Raw genomic sequence first — 21,001 nt, 5'->3', positions numbered from 1 at the left:
GTAATGGGGGTTTATCGGGGTAGTTCCAGTACCAAGTCCAAAGTTAGCCTCCTTCTCCCTGGTCATAATAATGGGCTAGTCATTCTGACCCACCATCATTGTCTTGACAGTGGCCATGGACTTCTCCTCCATGCCCGTATCCAACGGCTCAATGGAAGACACCTCCTTCCAGCTCTCGTTCGTCGTCGCCACAACAACAGTCGGGAATCCTTGGCTCGCGTCCACAAGCATACATTGCTTAGTCTCCACCAACTCCGATGGACATTGAAGCGGTCATGTATACCCTTGGTATTACGTCTCCTAATTCGACATGGTACATGGACACTAGTGCGATGTCCCACATGATATCTCAACAAGGTACTATCTCGTCTTATTTCAATTCAAGCATTAAACATGATGTTCTTGTAGGTAATGGTAATACGATTCCAGTTTCGGGTATTGAGCATACCAATATTTCTTATTCGAATCCTAAACTTACCTTTAATAATGTTCTTCATGCTCCTGTTCTTGTTAAAAATCTAGTTTATGTTCGGAAATTCACTACGGATAATTTTGTGTCTGTTGAGTTTGATCATTTTAAGTTTTCTATTAAGGATTTTCGGACGATGACACATCTAATGAGATGTGAGAGTCGGGGGATCTATAACCTGTCACAATTGAGAGTCATGTGTCGTCTTTTATTTTTGCTACTTTGTCGCCATCTTTGTGGCATAGTCGCATGTGTCATCCTAACAATTCTAGTTTTGAATCTCTTAGATTAAATTAATTGATTCATTGTGGTAAACAACATATTTCTCATATTTGTCCTTCATGTTCATTGGGAAAATATGTTTATTTTTCGTTTAAGGCTTCTACTTTGATTTCTTTGTTACTATTTGATATTTTTCATAGTCATGTATGAACCTCTCTTGTGTTAAGCTCTATGGGCCATAGATATTATGTTTTGTTTCTTAATAACTTTTCGTCTTTTGTGGACTTTCCCTTTATCTCATAAATCTCAAGTATTTAGTGCTTTTTACAATTTCGGATACTCGTCAAAACCTAATTTGAGAGGATATAAAATCCTGAAATCACGTATGCAGTTTAGTAGGTTTGTCTCTTCATGCATGATCCCTATGAGGTACATACAACGACTCTAAAAATAATTATCCGGTATATTCAGGGAACTCTTGATTTTGGCCTTCATTTGTCTTCATTCTTTGTTACATCCCTCTTGTCTTACACTAATGCCCGGACACACGTCGTTCGGCGTCTAGCCACTATGTCTTCTTGGGAGATAATATAATCTCTTGGTCAGCTAAGTGTCAAACCATTTTGTCATGTTCTAGTGTCGATGTTGAGTACCGGCCGGATGTGAATGTGGTTTCGGAAACATGTTGGCTACGAAATTTACTCTTAGAACTTTATTGTCTAATTATCACTTTTATTCTTGTTTATTGTGATAATATGAGTACGATCCAACTCTATAGTAATCTAATTCAACACCAACGGACCAAGCACATTGAGATGGACATTTACTTTGTTAGTGAGAATGTCTCACACGGTCTGGTTCGAGTTCTTCATGTCCCATCTCGCTTTCAACTTGTGGATATCTTCACGAAGGGGGTTCCGAGAGCTCTTTTTAAAGAATTTTGATCCAATCTCTAGCATGCTCTCCTGCTTCGATTACAGGGGTGCAATAAATGTAATCAACTAATAATTATCTTTGGTTATCTATATATATTTGGCCTAATCAATATATTAGAGATCTCTAGATTATTGACTACATTAGTGGCTATATTAGTGGCTAGATTAGTGAATCTCGATGTTATAATCTTGTATATATAGTTTACACTTTGAAATGAATAAAACAACACCTTGTATTCCTTTAGTGATAAAGGGGAGGTGGTTTCATGGTCCCATTTAGACACTAATTAATTTTGTGGTTATATGAATATCCCGGATTTTAGTTGCCTTCCCGGATTTTAGTTGCCTTCTTTGTATGGGAAATAAGGAGACCATTGACCATCTCTTTATCGATTACCCATTTGGTTCTTTGCTTTGGGATAAGTTCTCCACATCAATGAGTCTCCCTAGCTTCCCAAAAGAATGGACTAATATTAAAAAAATGGCAATCATCAAGAGAAATGGTAATGACTTTAATTCAAATATCTTCAAGTGCTTCTTTGTAAACATTGTTTATCATATTTGTATAGAGAGGAACGCAAGAGCATTTTCAAGAGTTTGAAATGATGTGAAGTTTGTTTGAAATGAAATTATCTTTGATGGAAACTCACTCATTCGAATGTGTAGGCGAATTCCCACTTGTGACAAAAATTAGTTGATTTGTCAAAGATGGAGCATTGCATATAAGAAAGTCACCCTTACTTCTAATTTCAAGGCACTCTAAGCTTCGTTGTTTGTGTCCTTCACTTTTATTTATTCTAGTTGTTTTTTTCTATTTTCATCTTGTTGGTTCATTCATTTTTGGCAAAAAAAATTGTTCTGCCTTAATCATGTACTCTTGTAATCTTTTATCAATTTCAGGTCTTTTTATTTAATGACATTATGTCATTTTTTAAGAAAAAAAATTATCTAACAAAAAAGAGTTATGTACACATTGAATACATTAGAATAATTAATCGACTCGAAGATCTTTAAGAAGAGCAATAAGATCTCTACACATATCCACAGGTTTTCTAGATCTAATCTTTAACATCGTCGTGATAATGGCATTGTGAATAATCATTAATGACCTACTTTCATTGTTAAAACTTCTCATATTTCTTTCGAACAAGATAGTCCATCAAATAATTATAGGGATAGAGACCCATAAGTCTCGCATTTTTAGTTGCCCCAATTAATGTCTCACAATAGCCACTAACGATTTCTGGCATATCACATGTATTCTAGTGAAATTCCACAAAAGACTTCATATACTTGCAACAACGTGACAATATAAAAGTAGATGAGAAGTCGTCTCAACCTCTTTGTAACACAGACGACAACGACTCGCAATAATCATGCATTTTTCCATACATCTATCGTTAATGAGAATTCCGCCGTGAATAACACTCCAACCAAAAAGGAGATCTTGGTAGGCATCTTAGACTCCTATAAATTTTTTCAACAAAGATCAATCGGGCTAACTTTATTAAACAAAGTGTAACAATGTCGTACAAGAAAGTTATTCAGATCACGTTACCGCATAGAATCCCGAGAAGACTAGTTTAATCCCTTATTTCTAACTATGAACAAAAGTCTATCATTGGACATGCTTTCCTCACTCTTTTCTGGGTGAAAATATCCAAGCTTGAAGGCCTTAAACAACAAATTCGAAAATCCAAGCTTTAAAGCTTCAATGGAGGATTTCGATTTTTTTTATTTGAGGCTTTTGTGTTGGCTAGTTACCCTTGGAATGAGTTGAGGAGAGTATTTATACTCATCATAGGTCGGTTAGGGAAGCATAGTGGCCTGAATTAGCCAAAAATCATTAATGACTTTTGACTGTTCTTGGTTGGCAGTCACCAGAGTAGGGTGATTCATCCCTATTTTCGTAAGGGAGAATGATCACCATCATAGGGTGATCATTCTAAGTTTTGAATCAGCTCATTTGGTGGACCAATGGTTGAATTCCAAAAACTCAAAATCAACCCGACTCCTTCATGTTTATCCTCACGACATCACAATGAAGATCCGTTAGCGGTCCATCATTCGCTGGTGTTCCATTAGCGTCCTAGCTAACATGGAATTAGTTGTTCCACTGCGAACCGGAATTGCACTCCTTTGGTTACAACCGGCTGCGCGGAGCGCTCTAACGCATTAGATGAAGACCATGCGTTCATTCGATGGCCGCGAATCATGTTGCAGCGAATCCTCCGGGTTTCGGCTGCACTAGATTATTGATTTATTTTTTTAATTAAAATATTGGTTTATCTGAAATTGATTTTTCTTTTACCATTTTGATTTTAATTTCAATATTTTTAAATACACAAAATATTAAAATAAATATGGCAAATATTTTATCAATTTATTTTATTTTATTTTAAGACATTATGGGTACAACATTTATCCCAAATAATTTTTTTTTATTTTGGCTTTAACCCATAATTAATTTGATTAATTAACACATTAATTAATCATAATTAATTGTTTTAAACAGGTTTTTGGTCACGGGGTTAATTATTTTGATCTTATAAATTTAAAAATAATTCAATATAATTATTTTAATATTATTATTTGGAGTGTAAATTTTTAGTGTTTACATCCCACAATAAAAATTGAATGCTTCAAATAAACCTTCCACATGACATAAATATCACCCCAAATGTTGCATCCCACGGATCTATAAGAATTCTTAGTGAACCAACCAAACTTATCATGATCATATTTAAATTTAATCAATTTAGCTCAAATACTCTTTTGTTTATATGTAAATTTACTACACCATTTGGATAATAAGGTTTTATTAAAAGAAACGAGATCGCGGATTCCTAGTATCTCTACTCTTTTATTTATTTAACCTTATTCAACTCACTAAATGAGAAAATGAGGATTCAGATGCTTCTTATAAGAATTTACACATACTTCTCTCCATCTTCACGGTCACACACTTTGGTAGGACAAATAGAGACATCATATAAGTAGGCATTGAAGAAAGAACATTTTTGATAAGGACTAAACGATCTACCTTAGAAATTATCTTACTTTTCTAAATGGGAAACTTCTTCTACATCTTACTGATGATCGAGTCCCAATAAACTTTGGAGCTAGTTTTAGCCCCTAGAGGGAACCCGAGATACGTAGACGGAAAAATCCAAATTTTAAATCCAATAATACATGATAATCTAATTTTTCTCCTAGATGAAACTGAATTAGAAAAGAAGATATCAGACTTACCCAAATTAGCACGTAGTCCTGAACACGCTCCAAATAACTAAAGGATATCACAAAGGTGCTTGACATTTCTCTTAGTAGTCTTAATCATGCAAAGAGTGTCTTCTGCAAATAATAAGTGAGACATAGAGAACGGAGATCGTCTCGCACCGCACTCCCCCCACGAAACAAACCCGCATTTTTGGAAAACGACATAATTCTAGAAAGACCTTCCATAACAATAACAAATAAGAAAAGGGAAAGAGGGTCCCCTTGTCTTAAACCCCTTGAATTCTCATAAAACTATGAGAGCTCCAATTCACGATAATAGAGAATTTCGTTGTGGATACGCAAAATTTGATCCCCTTGATTCATTTCTCCCCATACTCATTCTACCAATAATATAAAAAAGGAACTCTCAGTTAACATGATCATATGCTTTTTCGATATCGAGTTTGACAAAAACAAATTTATCACCTCTAGAATTAGTCGAATTATTTATATTATTTATTAATTAAATAATTTATAAATAATTTTTTTAACATGTGAACTTGATCATTAATTTTTAATATGAAAACTATCGTTAAAAATTATTATATAAAATAATATTTTGCATTAAAATTATATTATTTGATTAATCTTTGTAAGACTAATAATAATAATAATTTTAATTCCTATCTTAACTCATTATATCAAATCTTACCTCTTTAAAAAAAAATATCAAAAATTAACAATTCAATTCTCACTTAAATATTTTAAATTAAAATGAATGATAGGATTGTGAAATTATCATGCATTCAAAAAAACACTTACTCGAGAACATTTGAATATTTTTGTTGAATTTTTGAAGCAAACACAACATATAAAAAAAAGTCTCCCACCTCAACTTTTCTAAATGAGAATTGAATAACCCTTTTATCTTGAACATTCGGAAAATACTGCTTTTAGTACAAGTATTTTAAAGCTACATAATTTCTTATTAATAGAAATAAAAGGATTCAAACTAAAAACTTTGTTCACTTTAAGTTATCCAGTTTCAAGCTTATTTAGGTAGTACCACCATAATTATGAAATCTTGTTTTTTCAAATTCGTTCACACTAAAGTGAGCTGGAAAACTGCTCCATTATATATCATTTGATTTAAACATAATAGTAATTAATTGATGTAAATGTTATGAAAAACAAAACATAAACTATTTTCCATAAAACAGTTAAGAGGATCTTCTCTTGTCCTACAAATCAAACATTATTTATTAGCTTAGCATAAGAAGTTGATATATATAGAGTAGAGTACAGAAGAAACACAAGCACAACACAACTGCTCATATATGTTGGGATGTCTTAACTAAAACATAAAAAAGTAAGTGAGGAGAAAACAAATGGAAACGAAAATCGTTTCAGACCACCCGCTCTGCTGTTTTGTTTGACGATGTGTTCATCATCTTCATCCATCACTTACAATATGGAGCAAGCTTGGACTTTTGATTTTTTCTTCTTCTGCTTTGGTGGCTGGAGGATAACCTTGATTGCAGCATCAAACACAGCCTTCACATTCTATCATTCATTATACAATTCTTTATTAGTTCAATTGTAAAGAAGAAGATGATGAAGAAGAAGAAAGAAGCTTGCTTGAGAATGAACCTGCTGTGATTTGGAACTGCATTCAATGTAATCTGGAGCCTCAATTAGCTTCTTTAGTTCCTCTCCCTGTATTAATATTATTATGATATTTCAATGCAAACCAGACCCACCAAATAAATAAAGGGGAGCAGGCTAATTACTAACCTGAACAGTTGTAATTGGAACAGCACCAGGATGATCTAAAAAGTATTGGTTATCATCCCGTAGATCTGAAAAGCCCCATTTATTTACTCAAAAGTTTATAACATCTCAAATATAAGCATACAATAAAGAAGAGATCTAACCGAGTTTGGTCCCAACAAGGATTATAGGAACTCCAGGAGCATAATGCATCAATTCTGGAATCCACTGCCAAAACAAAGCAAAAGAAGGTGAAAATTTCAGAGAGAGCATGATGAACTAACTAATCAACTTGGGTACCTTTTTGGAAACATTTTCATAGCTAGCCTTGCTAATCAAAGAGAATGCCAAAATGAAAACATCTGCTCCTCTGTAACTCAATGGTCTAAGTCTATTGTAATCCTCTTGTCCTGTTCTTGTCTCATAAAATAAGCATAAGAATAATGTTCAATTCAATTTTTACAGCATATATATGTTGTAACATGCCTGCTGTATCCCATAATCCGAGATTGATGGTGTTCCCATTGACAACAACATTTGCACTGAAATTGTCAAAGACAGTAGGCACGTAATCCTGTACAAGTTTCCCCCCCACACACCCATTTAAGACATAAAAACAAGATTCATTTTTGAGGTAAAAAATGGATTTTTATTGTTTTTCTCACCGTAGGAAAGGTGTTGCTCGTGTAAGAAATCAGAAGACAGGTCTTACCAACAGCGCCATCACCAACAGTGACACATTTTATAAACCTTGAAGCACTCATCTTTTCACTTTTCAGCCCGGAAAATCAATGCTCAGATCTTCTCCGGAAGACCTGATTTCGCTAACAGCATTATAAATGATTCACCAACACATCCTCTTCTTTCCGATTGAAGAATCCTCCAAGAACTAGAAACTCAACCCATTCCAACCCAACCCAACTCTAATCATACCTTATATAATTAGTGGCAAGGGGAGAAAGAAGGAAGGAAAGAGCGAAATTCAGAAATGGGTGATTGATTAAAAGAGGGTGATAACAGAATAGAACAACAATGGGGAGATGAAAGGAGGAAAGAAGCAGAGAAGAGGAATGCTATGTGCTCGTAAAACAACAAGCACGGGAAACGCTGGCTTTGGGTGGAGCAGACAAACCACTCTCTCTCCCCTTTCCCCGCCAACGGAATCGAACTGTAATTAGCTCCAATTGACACTTTTTTGTCCTCGTTTGTCGCATACCTTTATTAACAAATGACATTAACTAATCATATAAATTTATAAAAATGTAATAAAACAAAAGGCCTATTAGCTCAGTTGGTTAGAGCGTCGTGCTAATAACGCGAAGGTCGCAGGTTCGAGACCTGCATAGGCCATTATTTTGTTTTTTTTCCTCTTAGGGTTTGAATCTAGGAAAAACATTGGCATTGTTTGATCTTTAATTCGATTTTATGTTGTAAGATAAGAGAAATTTTATCTCTAAGTGAGCTAGATATGTTGCTTTTTGCTCTCGAATAAGCTTTGTCACTTGGTTTCACTCGATATGTTGCTTTTTGCTCTCGAATAAGCTTTGTCACTTGGTTTCACTCCCCATTCCCTTTTCGTGTAGCTCAGACGAGTTTTTTTCCTCTTAGGGTTTGAATCTAGGAAGAACATTGGCATTGTTTGATCTTTAATTCGATTTTATGTGGTAAGATAAGAGAAATTTTATCTCTAAGTGAGCGGATATGTTGCTTTTTCCTCTCGAATAAGCTTTGTCACTTGGTTTCACTCCCCATTCCCAGACGAGTTGGTGTATTATTCGATTTGGCACGCGTGCATTCGTTATCGTCTTTCTACTTTGTATGAGAGTTGAGCTCCAATCAATTCCATTTGAGACTTGCATAGGCCAACAAAATATTTGTTTTATGTTGTAAAAGGAGACATGTTGAAGATGCTTTTTGAAACACTTATCAGGTCAGACAAAATCCCACATATAGTTTAAATGCAAACAGCACAAGTAATGATGGCTTAATTCCAAAACCCAATCAAACTAATGGAAGAAGAAAGTTAAAAGGAGTGTTCATTCATTGTAGACAACCACACACAAATAATCTTCTACGTTCAAAATTTGTCAGGATTGATTCATTGTTAAAAAGGCATATAGCAGTACTGTAATAGATCAAGATTATTATAACCTTAATATTGTCATTTCATGAAATCAAACAAACAAGCAAATATGTTTTTTGAGGAGAGAAATATAGTAATAAAAGAAAGTGCAAGACTATTATATCATTCCTGTCCAAACGGGTAAAACATGAAAACAGTTTGTTATATATTCCCCTCCATAACTAAAATATCTTCCTGCCAGCAGTATGAAGGTCCCCGTCCTGGATGGATGAAGTGAAAAGACTCTACGAGATATTGATCATCGAATAAGTGAAACAGCAATAGCATCATTTCTTGTCTTCATCATTAGAAGACTTGTCTTCATCTTTCTTCTCCTGTGACCGGTAAGAAACCAGCAATTTTTCATTCATTTCTAAAAATACTCAAAATCCTAAACAAGGATTCAAAGGAAATCTATTGTAGATATATTACAAACTTACATCACTAGTAGTAGGAGGAGGAGTTTGCATGGAGGCAAGTAGATCCTTGACAGAAGGGTCATTTGGATCAACACCTGGAAGCTGTGCCACACAAATAAACAAACCATCCATCCAATAATATATTATTGTCATATCATGCCACCAATTAAAGTCATAAATAAGGTTTTCCTCCTATATAGACTTAAGAATCATACCGAAGCAAGGATTGACGACACAAAGGACTGGTCTGCCAACAGCTTACTCATGTCCGTCTCACTTGATTGCTCTGTTGTGCTATCCTGCACAGATAACTGCAGAGCTGCACATGCCATGACATGTCAAACTATCAATCACCAGATAAAGGGGGGTCACCACCACATATTTATTTCATGAACACAATGTTCCAAAACACAGTTCATGAGAAGAGCTGTTTAACATAAATGTTGCCTCTCCAAAAACAATTTATCCCAATACAGGGGGGCAAGGTAACTTAACAATGTTAAATGTCCAAAATCAAGGTTAATAATTCACTCAAGTCATTTAAGAAGAGAAGCAACTGGACAGGTGATAGAACTGACAACTCCGGATGCTAGCAATGAAAAAAAAAAGGAAATGGACTCACCAAGCGCCAAGTCTTGATCCATTCCAGCTGCCTCAGACATATCTGTATCCACCGTGGAAGCAACAGGGTCGTCCATTGACATAGCAAGGGCCTGCTGCAGCAAGGCATTCTCATCATCCTGATTAAAACAAAAGCACAGATTGACCAGGCCAGTAATAACATGTATACTTTATGTAACATTGCAAAAGAAAACATCATTTAAATTAATCACAATACTAATGTGGTACAATATGTGTGGTAGGGAAGAAAGTATTAAACCATCAAGTCAGCCTTATTATCAGATTCACTTTCAGACATTGTTGCATCCTGAGATGTAGATTGCTCTCCTTTTTCCTGTTTAGTTGCTTCCTCTGCAGCCTTCTTTGCAGCTGCTTCTTGCCTTGCCCTTTCTTCCTCCATTGACACCCTGAGGGCAAGAGCCAGTTCTGGATCCAGATTTGGGTCCACCCCAAAATCAAAGCCAGATACACCGCCAGCTGCGGCAGCTGCAGCAGCAGCAGCAAATCCACTACCACCTTCCCCATCTCCAGTAAATATCGGTGTACTGCCACATACAGAAACGAAGGAAGCACGCTAGTTAAAATATAATGACAGTTGGTTTTGATTTAATAACTAAAAAATGCGTTTAATTATTTGCAGTAACCTTATTAATACATCAGACAGAGCATTTGGTCCTGCAGGAACATGAACAATGTGACTGCTATCATTATTGTTCACACTAGCAACAAGGGCCTCTAGCTTTTCAGTTTTTGCCTCATCCTCTTCACCAAAATTAACAATATCAAGAGCAACGCTATTCTTCTTTAACTTCCTCCCAATCATCTCTAAAACCTTCTTGTCATAGTTTACAGGACTGCAAATTCAATAGGTCTCCAATTAGATTTAAGGATAGATAATATGGAAATTTATATTGCACAAACTCATTTACCTCCCCACAAATACTATAATTCTTTGTTGCTGCTTCTTGTTCTGGCGATGCTTAAGAGCCAATTGAGCCACCTGGATTCCAGAAGCTAAGTTGCACTCACCACCTACTTCTAGGCCTGATTATTGAGCGATAGATCAAAATACATCCAGTTTGTTTTGAAGCATAATACAATAATAGTGAAAGTTCTATCTATTGAAACAGATCTAGAATTCCAACAGAGCTTAACAAATAAAAACTAAAGAAGATACAAAAAAAAAACTTTCAGGATAACCTATTGTTGTTCCATAGTGGCAGTAAAATGATTGCATCACTCCCACTGCAATTACACATCTCTAAGTATAACAAAATTGTTTGTGTCAACCTTCAATCTCCTCTAGTTTAATATCAGCAATGCAAAGAGAGGGGCATTAGAAAGAGATTCAACTAAATATATAGCCCCATTTGGGAAACACTTTTTATTTTTTTTGTTTCTGAATCTGGAGGATGCGTTTAGAAACTAAACTTACTAATTTACAGATTCAAATATTTATTTATGTTCTGTATCTGGATCCGGATCCAGAATCAGAAACATAATTATTAGTGTTTGCAAATGGAGAATCCACTTTTTAGTTCGACAAGGATGCAAGAACAAAAAGTTCTATAGTTATTCCAGCAGAAGTCTCAAGCACCTAAATAATGGTTAAAAATAATAAGCTAAAAAAAATAGAGTTAACATACTCACATTTTAAAATAAGATATGGTCCTTAAATCGATTATTGTGAAAATACAAACTCAAGCAGACTATCTAATAATTATAAGAGCAGTAAGATATGAACCACGTCTTAGAAAAGTATTTTACCAAGAAGATACTCTACCCAGGTTAAAGCTTAATCAGATGTGATCCTGAAGCAGCACACAGGAGGGGTTGCACCAAGATATTATTGGATTATCAAACCTAATCCTCTAGTAAAATGTTCTTTCAAAAACCCCATAGCACCCTAAAATTATTGTCTAGATGGAATCAAATAGCATTTTATAGGCTCATCATATCAACCAAATAACAAGATAACATTCATAATCTATACCTATTACTCCATAGCAAAAGTGACAGTTTCTTGACTATAACACATGGAAATGGAGAATAGAAAACACATATCTGGAAAAGAATGCTAACCATGCATACAAGCCAAGATTTTTCCAAGATCGCTGGTGGGAGTAACCAAGACACGAGGTCCTTTGCCTGCCATCGTCATAACTCCAACAGTATTCTCCGGATTAGACTGCAATCAACCACCCAGCAGACCCTTCTAAGTCAAATACAACTCTAACTAGGTTTCTTAGAAAATAAAAGCCAAACTATAAAATCTTGAACGAAATGCCTCAGTGAAGTGTGATCTAAAAAAAACCCTAGGTAGAAAAAGAGTTTGTAACCTGGGTTTTGGCTCCGCAGATAAGATTGACTGTGTCCGCTTGAGCCTGAAATCTGGTGGGAGAATAATCTCCGTTTCGCATCCATTCGGAATTATCAATGCATATCATCGTCGCCTAACAATGCAATATATGAGAAATGGTAGATTAAGAATCTTAAATCGAGAAATTAGTAAAACAGGTTATGGATCGAAACACTTACCTCGAGAACCATGATTGAAAATCGGTGGATTGAGAAGAAAGAGCGATAAGAATCAGCTGTGATGAACTTGACCTTCTGGCTCCAAATCGGCTTAACTTGCTGCAAGGGCTAGCTTTGTAGGCAGCAGAATCGTGAATAAATATTTTCTTTTCTTATTTATTTTTTTTATTTTATTTTTTTACTTTGCAAATAAGTTAAATTATATTTTAAATGGTCTTATTCCTATTTCATACTCGAATTTAAGTCGTTTTCATGAATTGAGGTTTGAAGTTTGGATGGTGTAATATGATATTCCAACTATTAAAATTTTAAATATTTTAAATTTTTTTAAATTTTTTCAAATAGATAAAATTTGTGTTATATTATTTAAATGTACATTAGTGAAAAATGGACCTTTACCGACAGAGTTTACCGAGAGTATTAGAGAACTTTCGGTATTGGTCCTGAGAGGAAGAAATCTTTCGTTATTAAAAATAGGTTCCGAAATGTGTCTAAAACCTTCGATGATATGAGTTTTTACCGAAAGTTTTCAAATAAACCTTCAGTTTTGACTTTTCCTAAAAAACAAAAAATAATTTTAATTGTTGGAAATGGGTAAATGCAAAGGTTATTCAAAGAACCATCAGTTTTAACTTTCCCTAAATTGGTATTGCGAAGGGTTTTCAATAACTTTCGGTTTTGACCATTCCCCAAAAATAATAGTATGTGTTAATTGCGAATGTCTATTGGAAAATCTTCGGTTTTGATTATTTCCAAAAAAACATGGAAAATTTCTAAGTATTGGGAGGGTAATTGCGAAAATTTTCCAATAAACTTCGGTTTTGACTCTTTCCAAAAAAATTTAGAAGGGATAATTGCGAAGATTTTCAAATAAACCTTCGGTTTTCTCTATTTTAAAATAATTGGGAAGGGTCAAAACGTAATGACCTTTTTAAATAAAAAACCCTACTTCATATTTTCTTCTCTCCACTGATTTCTTTTCTCCTCTCTCTTGCCCTGATTCCCTACTTGGTTTATGAATGATTGGGTACGTTTTAATTCGAATGATAACACGTTGTTTGGATGATTGGTTTGGTTTAGAATTTTAGAATGATAATGGTCATTTGGTTTATGAATGTTATTTATATATATATTGGTTAGGTTGAATAGGTTTTGGTTGCGTACAAAACAATCGGCATATTTTGTACATTTTATAGGGGTAATACTGAAAGTTAAATGAAAAGCTTTCGGTTTTTCACTTTCAAGAAAAATCGAGAGTTATTTGGAAAGTTTTCGTTTTTTCTTGAAAGAAAAAACCGAGAGTTTTCCATATACCTCTTGGGTTTATTTGAAAAGGAAAAACCAAGAGTTATATGGAAAGTTTTTAGTTTTTCTTAAAAAAGAAAAATCGAAAGTTATCCATATACCTTTCGTGTTTATTTGAAAAGGAAAACCGAGAGTTATATGGAAAGCTTTCGTTTTTTTTTAAAAGGGAAAAACCGAGAGTTTTCCATATACCTCTCGGGTTTTTTTGAAAAAGAAAAACCGAGAGTTAATTAGAAAGCTTTGGGTTTTTTTTTAAAGGGAAAACCTGAGAGTTTTCCATATAACTCTCGTTTTTTCTCCTTTAAGAAAAACCGAAAGTTTTCCAATTAACTCTCGGTTTTTCCCTTTCAAGAAAAAACGAAAGCTTTCCAATTAAATCTCGGTTTTTCTCTCTAGTATCTAAACCGAAAAATGTACGATATCTCTTGGTAAACACCCAATTATATTTACCGAAAGTGGAAATATCGAAGAATGACAAGAGTTTCCGAAACTTTCGGTATTAGGTCTATACCGAGAGATATATGGTCATTACCGAGAGATTTTACTCTCGGTTTTGACCCCTTTTTCACCAGTGGTATCATTCTCGTTTTTCTAATTAATTTACGTTAACGTTTCTCAATAATTTTTAAAATTGAATATTATTTTCGAGATGCATGCATTCTAATTTGTTAAAGTTGATTTTGATAACTACAAAAATGTGTAATCTAAATAAAGATTTGAAAATATTTTAATAGAGATAGATTTTGTATTAATTTTTTAAATAACTTCATGTGTACTGATAAAGTATTAAATAAATAAAAGAAATCATTTATTTGTTTCCTATTAATTAGCATAAATATAATAATTAATTTTTAAGTTTTCTCAAATTATCTTTTTTATTACTATTATAAATATAGATTAACTTATTGTAAAGATTAATCATTCAATTAATAATGTTATTTCAATATTTCTCTTCAAGAACTCAATCAAATAATTCTTGTTTATTTTATCAATTATATAATCAAACTTTGTATCAAAGCTTATAAGGCAAAATTCCCGAAAATGATTTCAATGGAATTACAATATCACTTCTCAGTTCTACCAATAATACCTGGAAGCGTAAATCTTGATAAACATAATTATATCTATTTGAAATCACAAGTTACTCCAATCATGATAAGTTATAATTTTATGGATATAGTAGAATGGAATCTTGAAACTCCTTCCAAATTTCTTCAAGAAACAAATGATCAAAATAATACAATCAAATCAAGAATCCAAAATTTAAACAATGACATATCCAAGATCAAAGGGTATTTACATGTCTCTTTTCAACATTGACTGACGAGATTCGTCAACAAGTCTCAAAATCATCTTCGGCACAAGAACTTTGGGAAACCCTAGAGAAAATCTATGTTTCTCAATTAAAGAGCCGACTATTTCAGTTACGGAATCAACTCATAAACGCACACAAAGGTAGTGACTATCTTCTTAACTTCATTCAACATATAAAAAACCTGTCAGATACATTTATCGTTGCTGGACAATATGTTTCTGATCAAGATCTGCAACTAACTTTACTCAATGGGCTTGGAGACGAGTTTGAGTTGATGATATGTGCTCTAACTTCCGAACACGATCTATCGTTTAATGAGATGACAAACATCCTTCTAAATCATGAACAACAACTCATATTCAAGAAAAGAATTCCATTATTAAAGTATTTCTCCCTCAAACGTTTCGACGAATGTTGCTTATATTTATGGGCATGGAGGCGGAAAGAACCAAAGACAGAACCGAGACAATAATCGTCCGCAATGTAATTTTTGTCATAAAATTGTTTATTGCTCCGATTTTTTTTTTATAATCCATCTTGTCAAATATGTAATGTACAAGGACATGGTGCTCTCGATTTCCCTCGTTTTAATCCATATACAAATGTTTTCAAAAGTAAGGACATTGTGTATTTGTCTAAACCATAAGAAGATAATGAGACATCTCTTCCAACAACTATACTTAATTCATCAATACCACCTCTATTATTTCATATCACTTCATCGTCTCTACCATCACCCTTTTCGAACTCTACAACATCACCAAACACTATATCATGTTCCTCTACTACTATTACCGTTCTTTCAACACAACCAATTATCACAACAGTTAATGCACCTAATTCTTCTACTCATCAGATGATCACATGCAATAAAACACGATCTATGTCCACATCAGCTCTCACTGCTACTTCTTCCGCTATTACACCTACATGTTTTACCAAAGCTAATAAGGATGCGCAATGGCGTTTTGCCATGACAAATGAATATAATGCTCTTATTTAGAATAAAACATGGTCTATTATTCCCCGTACACCATCTCATAATCTTTTTGGATGTAAATGAGTTTTCAAACTCAAGCATAAAGTTGATGGGTCTATTGATCGACATAAAGCACGTCTTGTGGCTAAAGAATACCATCAACAATAAGATATTGATTATGAAGAGACATTCAGTCCTGTGACAAAACCCACTACTATTCGTGTTATTCTTCTTTGGCAATATCTTATCAATGGTTCATTCGTCAACTTGATATTAGTAATGCATTTCTTCATGGGTCTTTACAAGAAGAAGTTTACATGGCACAACCACTCGATTTTGTCTATCCAAATTTTCCTAATCATATATGCAAACTTCATAAAACAATATACGGTCTTAAACAGTCTCATCGTGCTTGGTATTCACTCTCCGGACTGCTTTATTATCTCTTAATTTCATATAATCGAAATCTGACATGACTCTCTTTACGTATCATGCACCTCAAATAACCGCATACTTTTTAGTATATGTGGACGATATTATTCTCATAGGAAACTTTAAATCGTTTCTAAAAAAAATTATATATTTCAATTAAATAAATTATTTCCTATTAAAGATTTAGGCCAATTACATTACTTTTTTGGAATGGAAACCACTCGTACCAAAGATGACTTATTTTTTCTCAATCCAAGTATATTGAAGATATTCTCACTCGGGCTTATATGTTTCAAGCAAAGTCATTACACACTCTCGTCTCTGCTGGCTCATCTATTTCTAAACATGATGGTGATCCTTTATCTGATATGTTTTTCTATCGGAGTATAGTAGGGGCTCTACAATATCTTACACTAACTCGTCATGAGTTAGCCTTTGCTGTCAATCGAGTTTGTCAATTCATGCAAACTCCCACATCTTCTCATTGGGGAGCGGTTAAACGTATTCTCCGATATCTTCGTCATACTCCTCGTCGTGGGATCTTTCTTTGTCCAAATTCACAATTCACTCTTGTTGCCTACTCTGATGCTGATTGAGCAGGATGTCCTGATGATCGTCGTTCAACAAATGGATTTTATATTTTTTTAGGTGACAACCTCATTTCTTGGAATTCTAAGAAACAAGAAGTAGTTGTTCGCTCTAGTACTGAATCTGAATACCGTGTTCTTACATATACAACTGCTGATCTTTGTTAGATTCAATCTCTACTTAGTGAACTTCGAGCTTCATTTTCTCTTTCCCAGTTCTATGGTGTGATAATATTGGTGCCGCATTTTTATCAGCAAACCCGGTATTTCATGCTCGCACAAAACATATTGAAATCAATTTTCACTTTGTTCGAGAAAAAAATGTTCGTAAACAACTACTCATTCAATACATTCATACTGAAGATCAAGTGGCTGATATCTTCACCAAATGTCTTTCTTCTCATCGATTTGCTCTTTTATGTAGCAAACTCACGATTTGTGTCTCACTATTTTGCTTGAAGGGGACTGATAAAGTATTAAATAAATAAGAGAAATTATTTATTTATTTCATATTAACTAATTCCTAAGTTTTCTATTACTATTATAAATATAGATAAACTATTATAAAAATTACTTATTCAATCAATAATATTATTTTAATCTTTTTCTTTAAGAACTTAAACTAATAGTTATTGTTATTTTATCCATTCTAGAAATCAAATTTGACAAATTTGAACGTATTTGTGTTTTAAATTAAGTATTCGAGATATACACGTTCAAAAATTTTTAATATAATTTGAATGCCTTTAAAATGTGTAATAATGTGAAAAATATATTTAAAATTCGAAAAAAATAAAGAATTGTTATTTATTTACTTTTTATAAATTTGATAAATTAGTTAAAAAAATAAAACTATTATATTATAGTAAAAAGACTATGTTCATTCATATATGAAAAAAATTTTAAATTGCTAAAATTATAATAGTTAGAGCTTTATTTGTTTTATTTGTACAAACGAACCATCAAATAAGATTTGGGTCGATTTTAAATATATATAATTACAAAATATTAAATTAAATAAATAAATTAGTAAAAAAGAATTGGGTCAATTTTGAATATATATAATTACAAAATATTAAATAAGAAAATAAATTAGTAAAAAAACAATACATTAAAGATAATTAAATTTTCTGTCTTCCCCCACAGTCTTCTTCTTCTTCCAGGCGGTGGTGGGTGGCGGCGGCGCGCGATGGAAGGCCAGGCAGCAGCCAATTTAACTTTGCCGGAGGCGCTTCTTGATTTTCTTGACGACAATGGGATTGACTCTTCAATTTATAAACTTAACGATTCCATTCCTCGCTATATAAGGTGGGTCTGTGATTTTGTTCCTTGTTTTGGATGTGGCCTATGCTCATCTGATGTTTTTCTTCTTAGGAAGGCTAAAGCCTGGCAGAGAGTCTCTAATTAAAGAGATTGAAACCGAGATCAATCATGAACTAAAGGGTGTGGATTGGTTACCTAATTTCTTTTCACTTCCTCCTGATGTTCAGATTGCCAAAACAAAGGCATATAAAGAAGGAAAGGTGGAATATTTATTAGGGGAGTTTCATGTTTCATTAACAATTGGAATCAGTCTGTTTAAATATCTTTGATCTTCCAGATATATGGGATTGATGCTGCTTCTGGAGCTGCTGTTTCAGCTTTGAGTATCTCACCTGGAGATCACATCCTTGATCTCTGTTCTGCTCCTGGTAATGGTCTTCCCTTCTTACACTATCTTTTTCATTGCCTTTTTTTTAGTCATTAGGTTAGAATTGTATATTATCACTGTTCTTATTGCAGATACATTTGTGTGTGTTCAGGTGCTAAACTTTGTATGATGCTAGATTTACTTGGTGGGTCGGGTAGTGTAACAGGTGTTGATGTGGCTAGACATCGTTTAGCTGCTTGTCGAACTATGTTGCTGAAATATGGTATTGGTGATCATTGTCGTCTATTTGTTGCTAATGGTACAAAGTTTTCCCTTCCTCCTGTTGTCAGGACGGTTCATACAGGTTCTAGTTTAAAAGTTCAAAGAAATGTTTTTCTACATCATTCAGAACCGAATGAACAATTTTGTTGTTGTTGATGAATAGGCGAACCTCAAGTTGAAGAACCACAAATTGTCTATAAGGAGTGGTCACTAAAGAAGAGACCTTGGAAAGAAAGGAAACGAATTAATAAAGCAATGTCACTAGGAACATCGTTAATCAATTTAGGAACCGAAAATCCAGAGCTCATGTTCTATGGTCAGCATTCTGGCATAGTCGGTCTGACTGAAAATCAGTTGTATCAAGCTGTAGATGACGATGATCTTATGTTTTATGGCTATGACAAGGTTTTTTTTCTCTTAACCAACCACTATTAAATTTGTGTGACTCTGCATCAAGGCTAATGACTACTTAATTGATCATAAATATATTTAGGTCCTTGTGGATGCAGAGTGCACTCACGATGGATCGATTAAACATATCCAGAAGTTTGAACAGTGGGGATGGCAAACTTTCCAAAACCGAGTTCTGGATGCAGAGAGAACAGACGAATTGTCTGTCCTTCAGGTAACTAATGAAACAATTATGTTTCATTTCTTAATCTTCCCACATTTAATAGACTTTGATTAGCTCAAAAACTGAACCATAATAATATAAATTTATCTTCATATTGCAGTTAGGACTCCTGACCAATGGTTTTAGATTGCTCAAAGCTGGAGGGTATCTCATCTACAGCACTTGCAGGTGTAGTATTATAATATCGTCGCTCATTTTTTTTCTGGGATTTCATTTCGTACTAACATCTGGGTGGTTTTAGTTTGACAATTGCTCAGAATGAGGATGTGGTGGAGCGGTTTCTCTTGCAGAATGCTTCTGCCAGTAAGCTGCTTAATGTAATTTGATTTTTTCACTGGGCAATACATGAAACTTACCAATTTTTTCATTTCCCCAGAATTAGTGGAGATAGATGCTTCCAGTAACTGGCCTTGCAGAATCGGTTATATAGGAAAGACGATACGATTTGATCCCACAACATCAAGAACAAGTGGGCTTTTCATTGCCAAGTTCACAAAATTGAAAATCCGAATGCAGGTTCATTTATTTTATTAATAACACATATAATAGACATTAACTAGAGATAATGGCATGCCCTTTGAGAAGAAGATTTTACTGGGATTTTGGTTTGCAGTTTCTTGGAAGGAAGGATGATCGATAACAAAGATGTGTATTTTAGGGTTTATGATTTAGGGTTATTTGTAAAACTAAATAATCCAAAATCCTTGAGTCTTACATTTGTTTACCTTAAATTTGGTTATATTTTCTTGAATTGTAATTGGATATTATTTATGTTTAGATAATTTAATATAATTGTGATTCTGAGTGAAATTTAATTGAAAAAATATGGTTTTGAATTTTATTGCAATTTTTTTTTTAAAAGTATAATAAATATAAAAATAATACATAGTTTAAAAGTAAATAATTATATGTAACCTTAAAATAGACAAAATATTCTAAATAACTCTCTTTCCTTTTTTATTTAGAAAAGTTTGATTTTTATTTATTTATTAAAATTGATGTCAAACCCTAATCCACAAACTTATGTCAAATTTCCCATTTGACTTCTTTTAATTTTAATTGAGTGAAAAATGATTTTCTAAAGGTAACTTATAATATTTTTCATCTTTTTTACTTTATTTTATTTTTTCATTTTAAAAGGTTATCATAAGCCATAAATACCAAAATATTATAAATTATTTACCATAGACACCAAAACATTATCTAAACCTTATGATGGAGATCAATAACATCATCTTATTCACTTTTTTTATGCATGTCATATTGGTGAAAATAATTATAACATATTTATTTTTGTTTGATGAAGAAGGATGGATAATAGGTTAATAAAAAAATAATTTAATCTAGTTATCTTTTTTTCAGTGATATAAATAAATGAATGGGTTAAAACATTAACTTAATATATTTTTAATTTTCTTTTTTAAATGGATGATCCTATGATCATGTTAGATGACCTTAAAATATTTTAATTTAAATAAAATAATTATTACATTACCCCAAATCCAACACAATCAAATAAATA

General features: G+C 33.3%; 3 protein-coding genes and 1 non-coding gene across 4 annotated transcripts; 2 read left to right on the top strand and 2 right to left on the bottom strand.

The window, feature by feature from the left end:
* Positions 1–6,028: 6,028 nt before the first annotated feature.
* Positions 6,029–7,791, bottom strand: LOC124919744 (rac-like GTP-binding protein RHO1). The gene is made up of 7 exons (XM_047460069.1): positions 7,281–7,791; positions 7,102–7,189; positions 6,916–7,025; positions 6,780–6,843; positions 6,640–6,704; positions 6,496–6,561; positions 6,029–6,408 (listed from the first exon to the last, which is right to left on the bottom strand). Exons 1-7 carry the CDS (start codon positions 7,377–7,379, stop codon positions 6,310–6,312), a joined length of 591 nt encoding a protein of 196 aa, XP_047316025.1. The 5' UTR covers positions 7,380–7,791; the 3' UTR covers positions 6,029–6,309.
* Positions 7,792–7,891: 100 nt separating this feature from the next.
* On the top strand, positions 7,892–7,965 carry TRNAI-AAU. The gene has a single exon. It is a non-coding gene; the product is annotated as a tRNA-Ile (tRNA).
* A 773-nt stretch (positions 7,966–8,738) lies between these two features.
* Positions 8,739–12,455, bottom strand: LOC124921376 (26S proteasome non-ATPase regulatory subunit 4 homolog). Its single transcript, XM_047462027.1, has 10 exons — positions 12,316–12,455; positions 12,117–12,230; positions 11,860–11,965; positions 10,707–10,821; positions 10,422–10,631; positions 10,037–10,322; positions 9,779–9,896; positions 9,372–9,475; positions 9,178–9,258; positions 8,739–9,072 (listed from the first exon to the last, which is right to left on the bottom strand). Exons 1-10 carry the CDS (start codon positions 12,325–12,327, stop codon positions 9,025–9,027), a joined length of 1,194 nt encoding a protein of 397 aa, XP_047317983.1. The 5' UTR covers positions 12,328–12,455; the 3' UTR covers positions 8,739–9,024.
* Positions 12,456–18,077: 5,622 nt separating this feature from the next.
* LOC124920696 lies at positions 18,078–20,227 on the top strand. The gene is made up of 9 exons (XM_047461250.1): positions 18,078–18,241; positions 18,312–18,456; positions 18,534–18,624; positions 18,736–18,927; positions 19,009–19,250; positions 19,339–19,470; positions 19,580–19,647; positions 19,721–19,782; positions 19,856–20,227. The coding sequence occupies exons 1-9, from the start codon at positions 18,123–18,125 to the stop codon at positions 20,011–20,013; spliced, it is 1,209 nt and encodes a 402-aa protein (XP_047317206.1). The 5' UTR covers positions 18,078–18,122; the 3' UTR covers positions 20,014–20,227.
* Positions 20,228–21,001: the final 774 nt, after the last annotated feature.

This window comes from Impatiens glandulifera, chromosome 1, assembly GCF_907164915.1.
Source record: "Impatiens glandulifera chromosome 1, dImpGla2.1, whole genome shotgun sequence".
In the NCBI taxonomy this organism is placed as follows: domain Eukaryota; kingdom Viridiplantae; phylum Streptophyta; class Magnoliopsida; order Ericales; family Balsaminaceae; genus Impatiens; species Impatiens glandulifera.
This window is presented reverse-complemented; position numbering and strand designations above follow the sequence as displayed.

What these genes read in the sequence shown, in the direction of transcription:
- LOC124921376 (XM_047462027.1), bottom strand. An exon ending in AATCTTGGCTTGTATGCATG is followed by an intron (nt 10,822 to 11,859) that starts GTTAGCATTCTT and finishes CTCAATAATCAG; the next exon opens with GCCTAGAAGTAGGTGGTGAG. An exon ending in CTGTCTGATGTATTAATAAG is followed by an intron (nt 10,323 to 10,421) that starts GTTACTGCAAAT and finishes TGTATGTGGCAG; the next exon opens with TACACCGATATTTACTGGAG.
- LOC124920696 (XM_047461250.1), top strand. Translation starts at nt 18,123, where the DNA reads ATGGAAGGCCAGGCAGCAGCCAATTTAACTTTGCCGGAGGCGCTTCTT. An exon ending in AGGCATATAAAGAAGGAAAG is followed by an intron (nt 18,457 to 18,533) that starts GTGGAATATTTA and finishes TTGATCTTCCAG; the next exon opens with ATATATGGGATTGATGCTGC. An exon ending in CTCATCTACAGCACTTGCAG is followed by an intron (nt 19,648 to 19,720) that starts GTGTAGTATTAT and finishes GGGTGGTTTTAG; the next exon opens with TTTGACAATTGCTCAGAATG.
- LOC124919744 (XM_047460069.1), bottom strand. Translation starts at nt 7,379, where the DNA reads ATGAGTGCTTCAAGGTTTATAAAATGTGTCACTGTTGGTGATGGCGCT. An exon ending in ATGAAAATGTTTCCAAAAAG is followed by an intron (nt 6,844 to 6,915) that starts GTACCCAAGTTG and finishes TTGTTTTGGCAG; the next exon opens with TGGATTCCAGAATTGATGCA. An exon ending in CCTTGTTGGGACCAAACTCG is followed by an intron (nt 6,705 to 6,779) that starts GTTAGATCTCTT and finishes GGGGCTTTTCAG; the next exon opens with ATCTACGGGATGATAACCAA.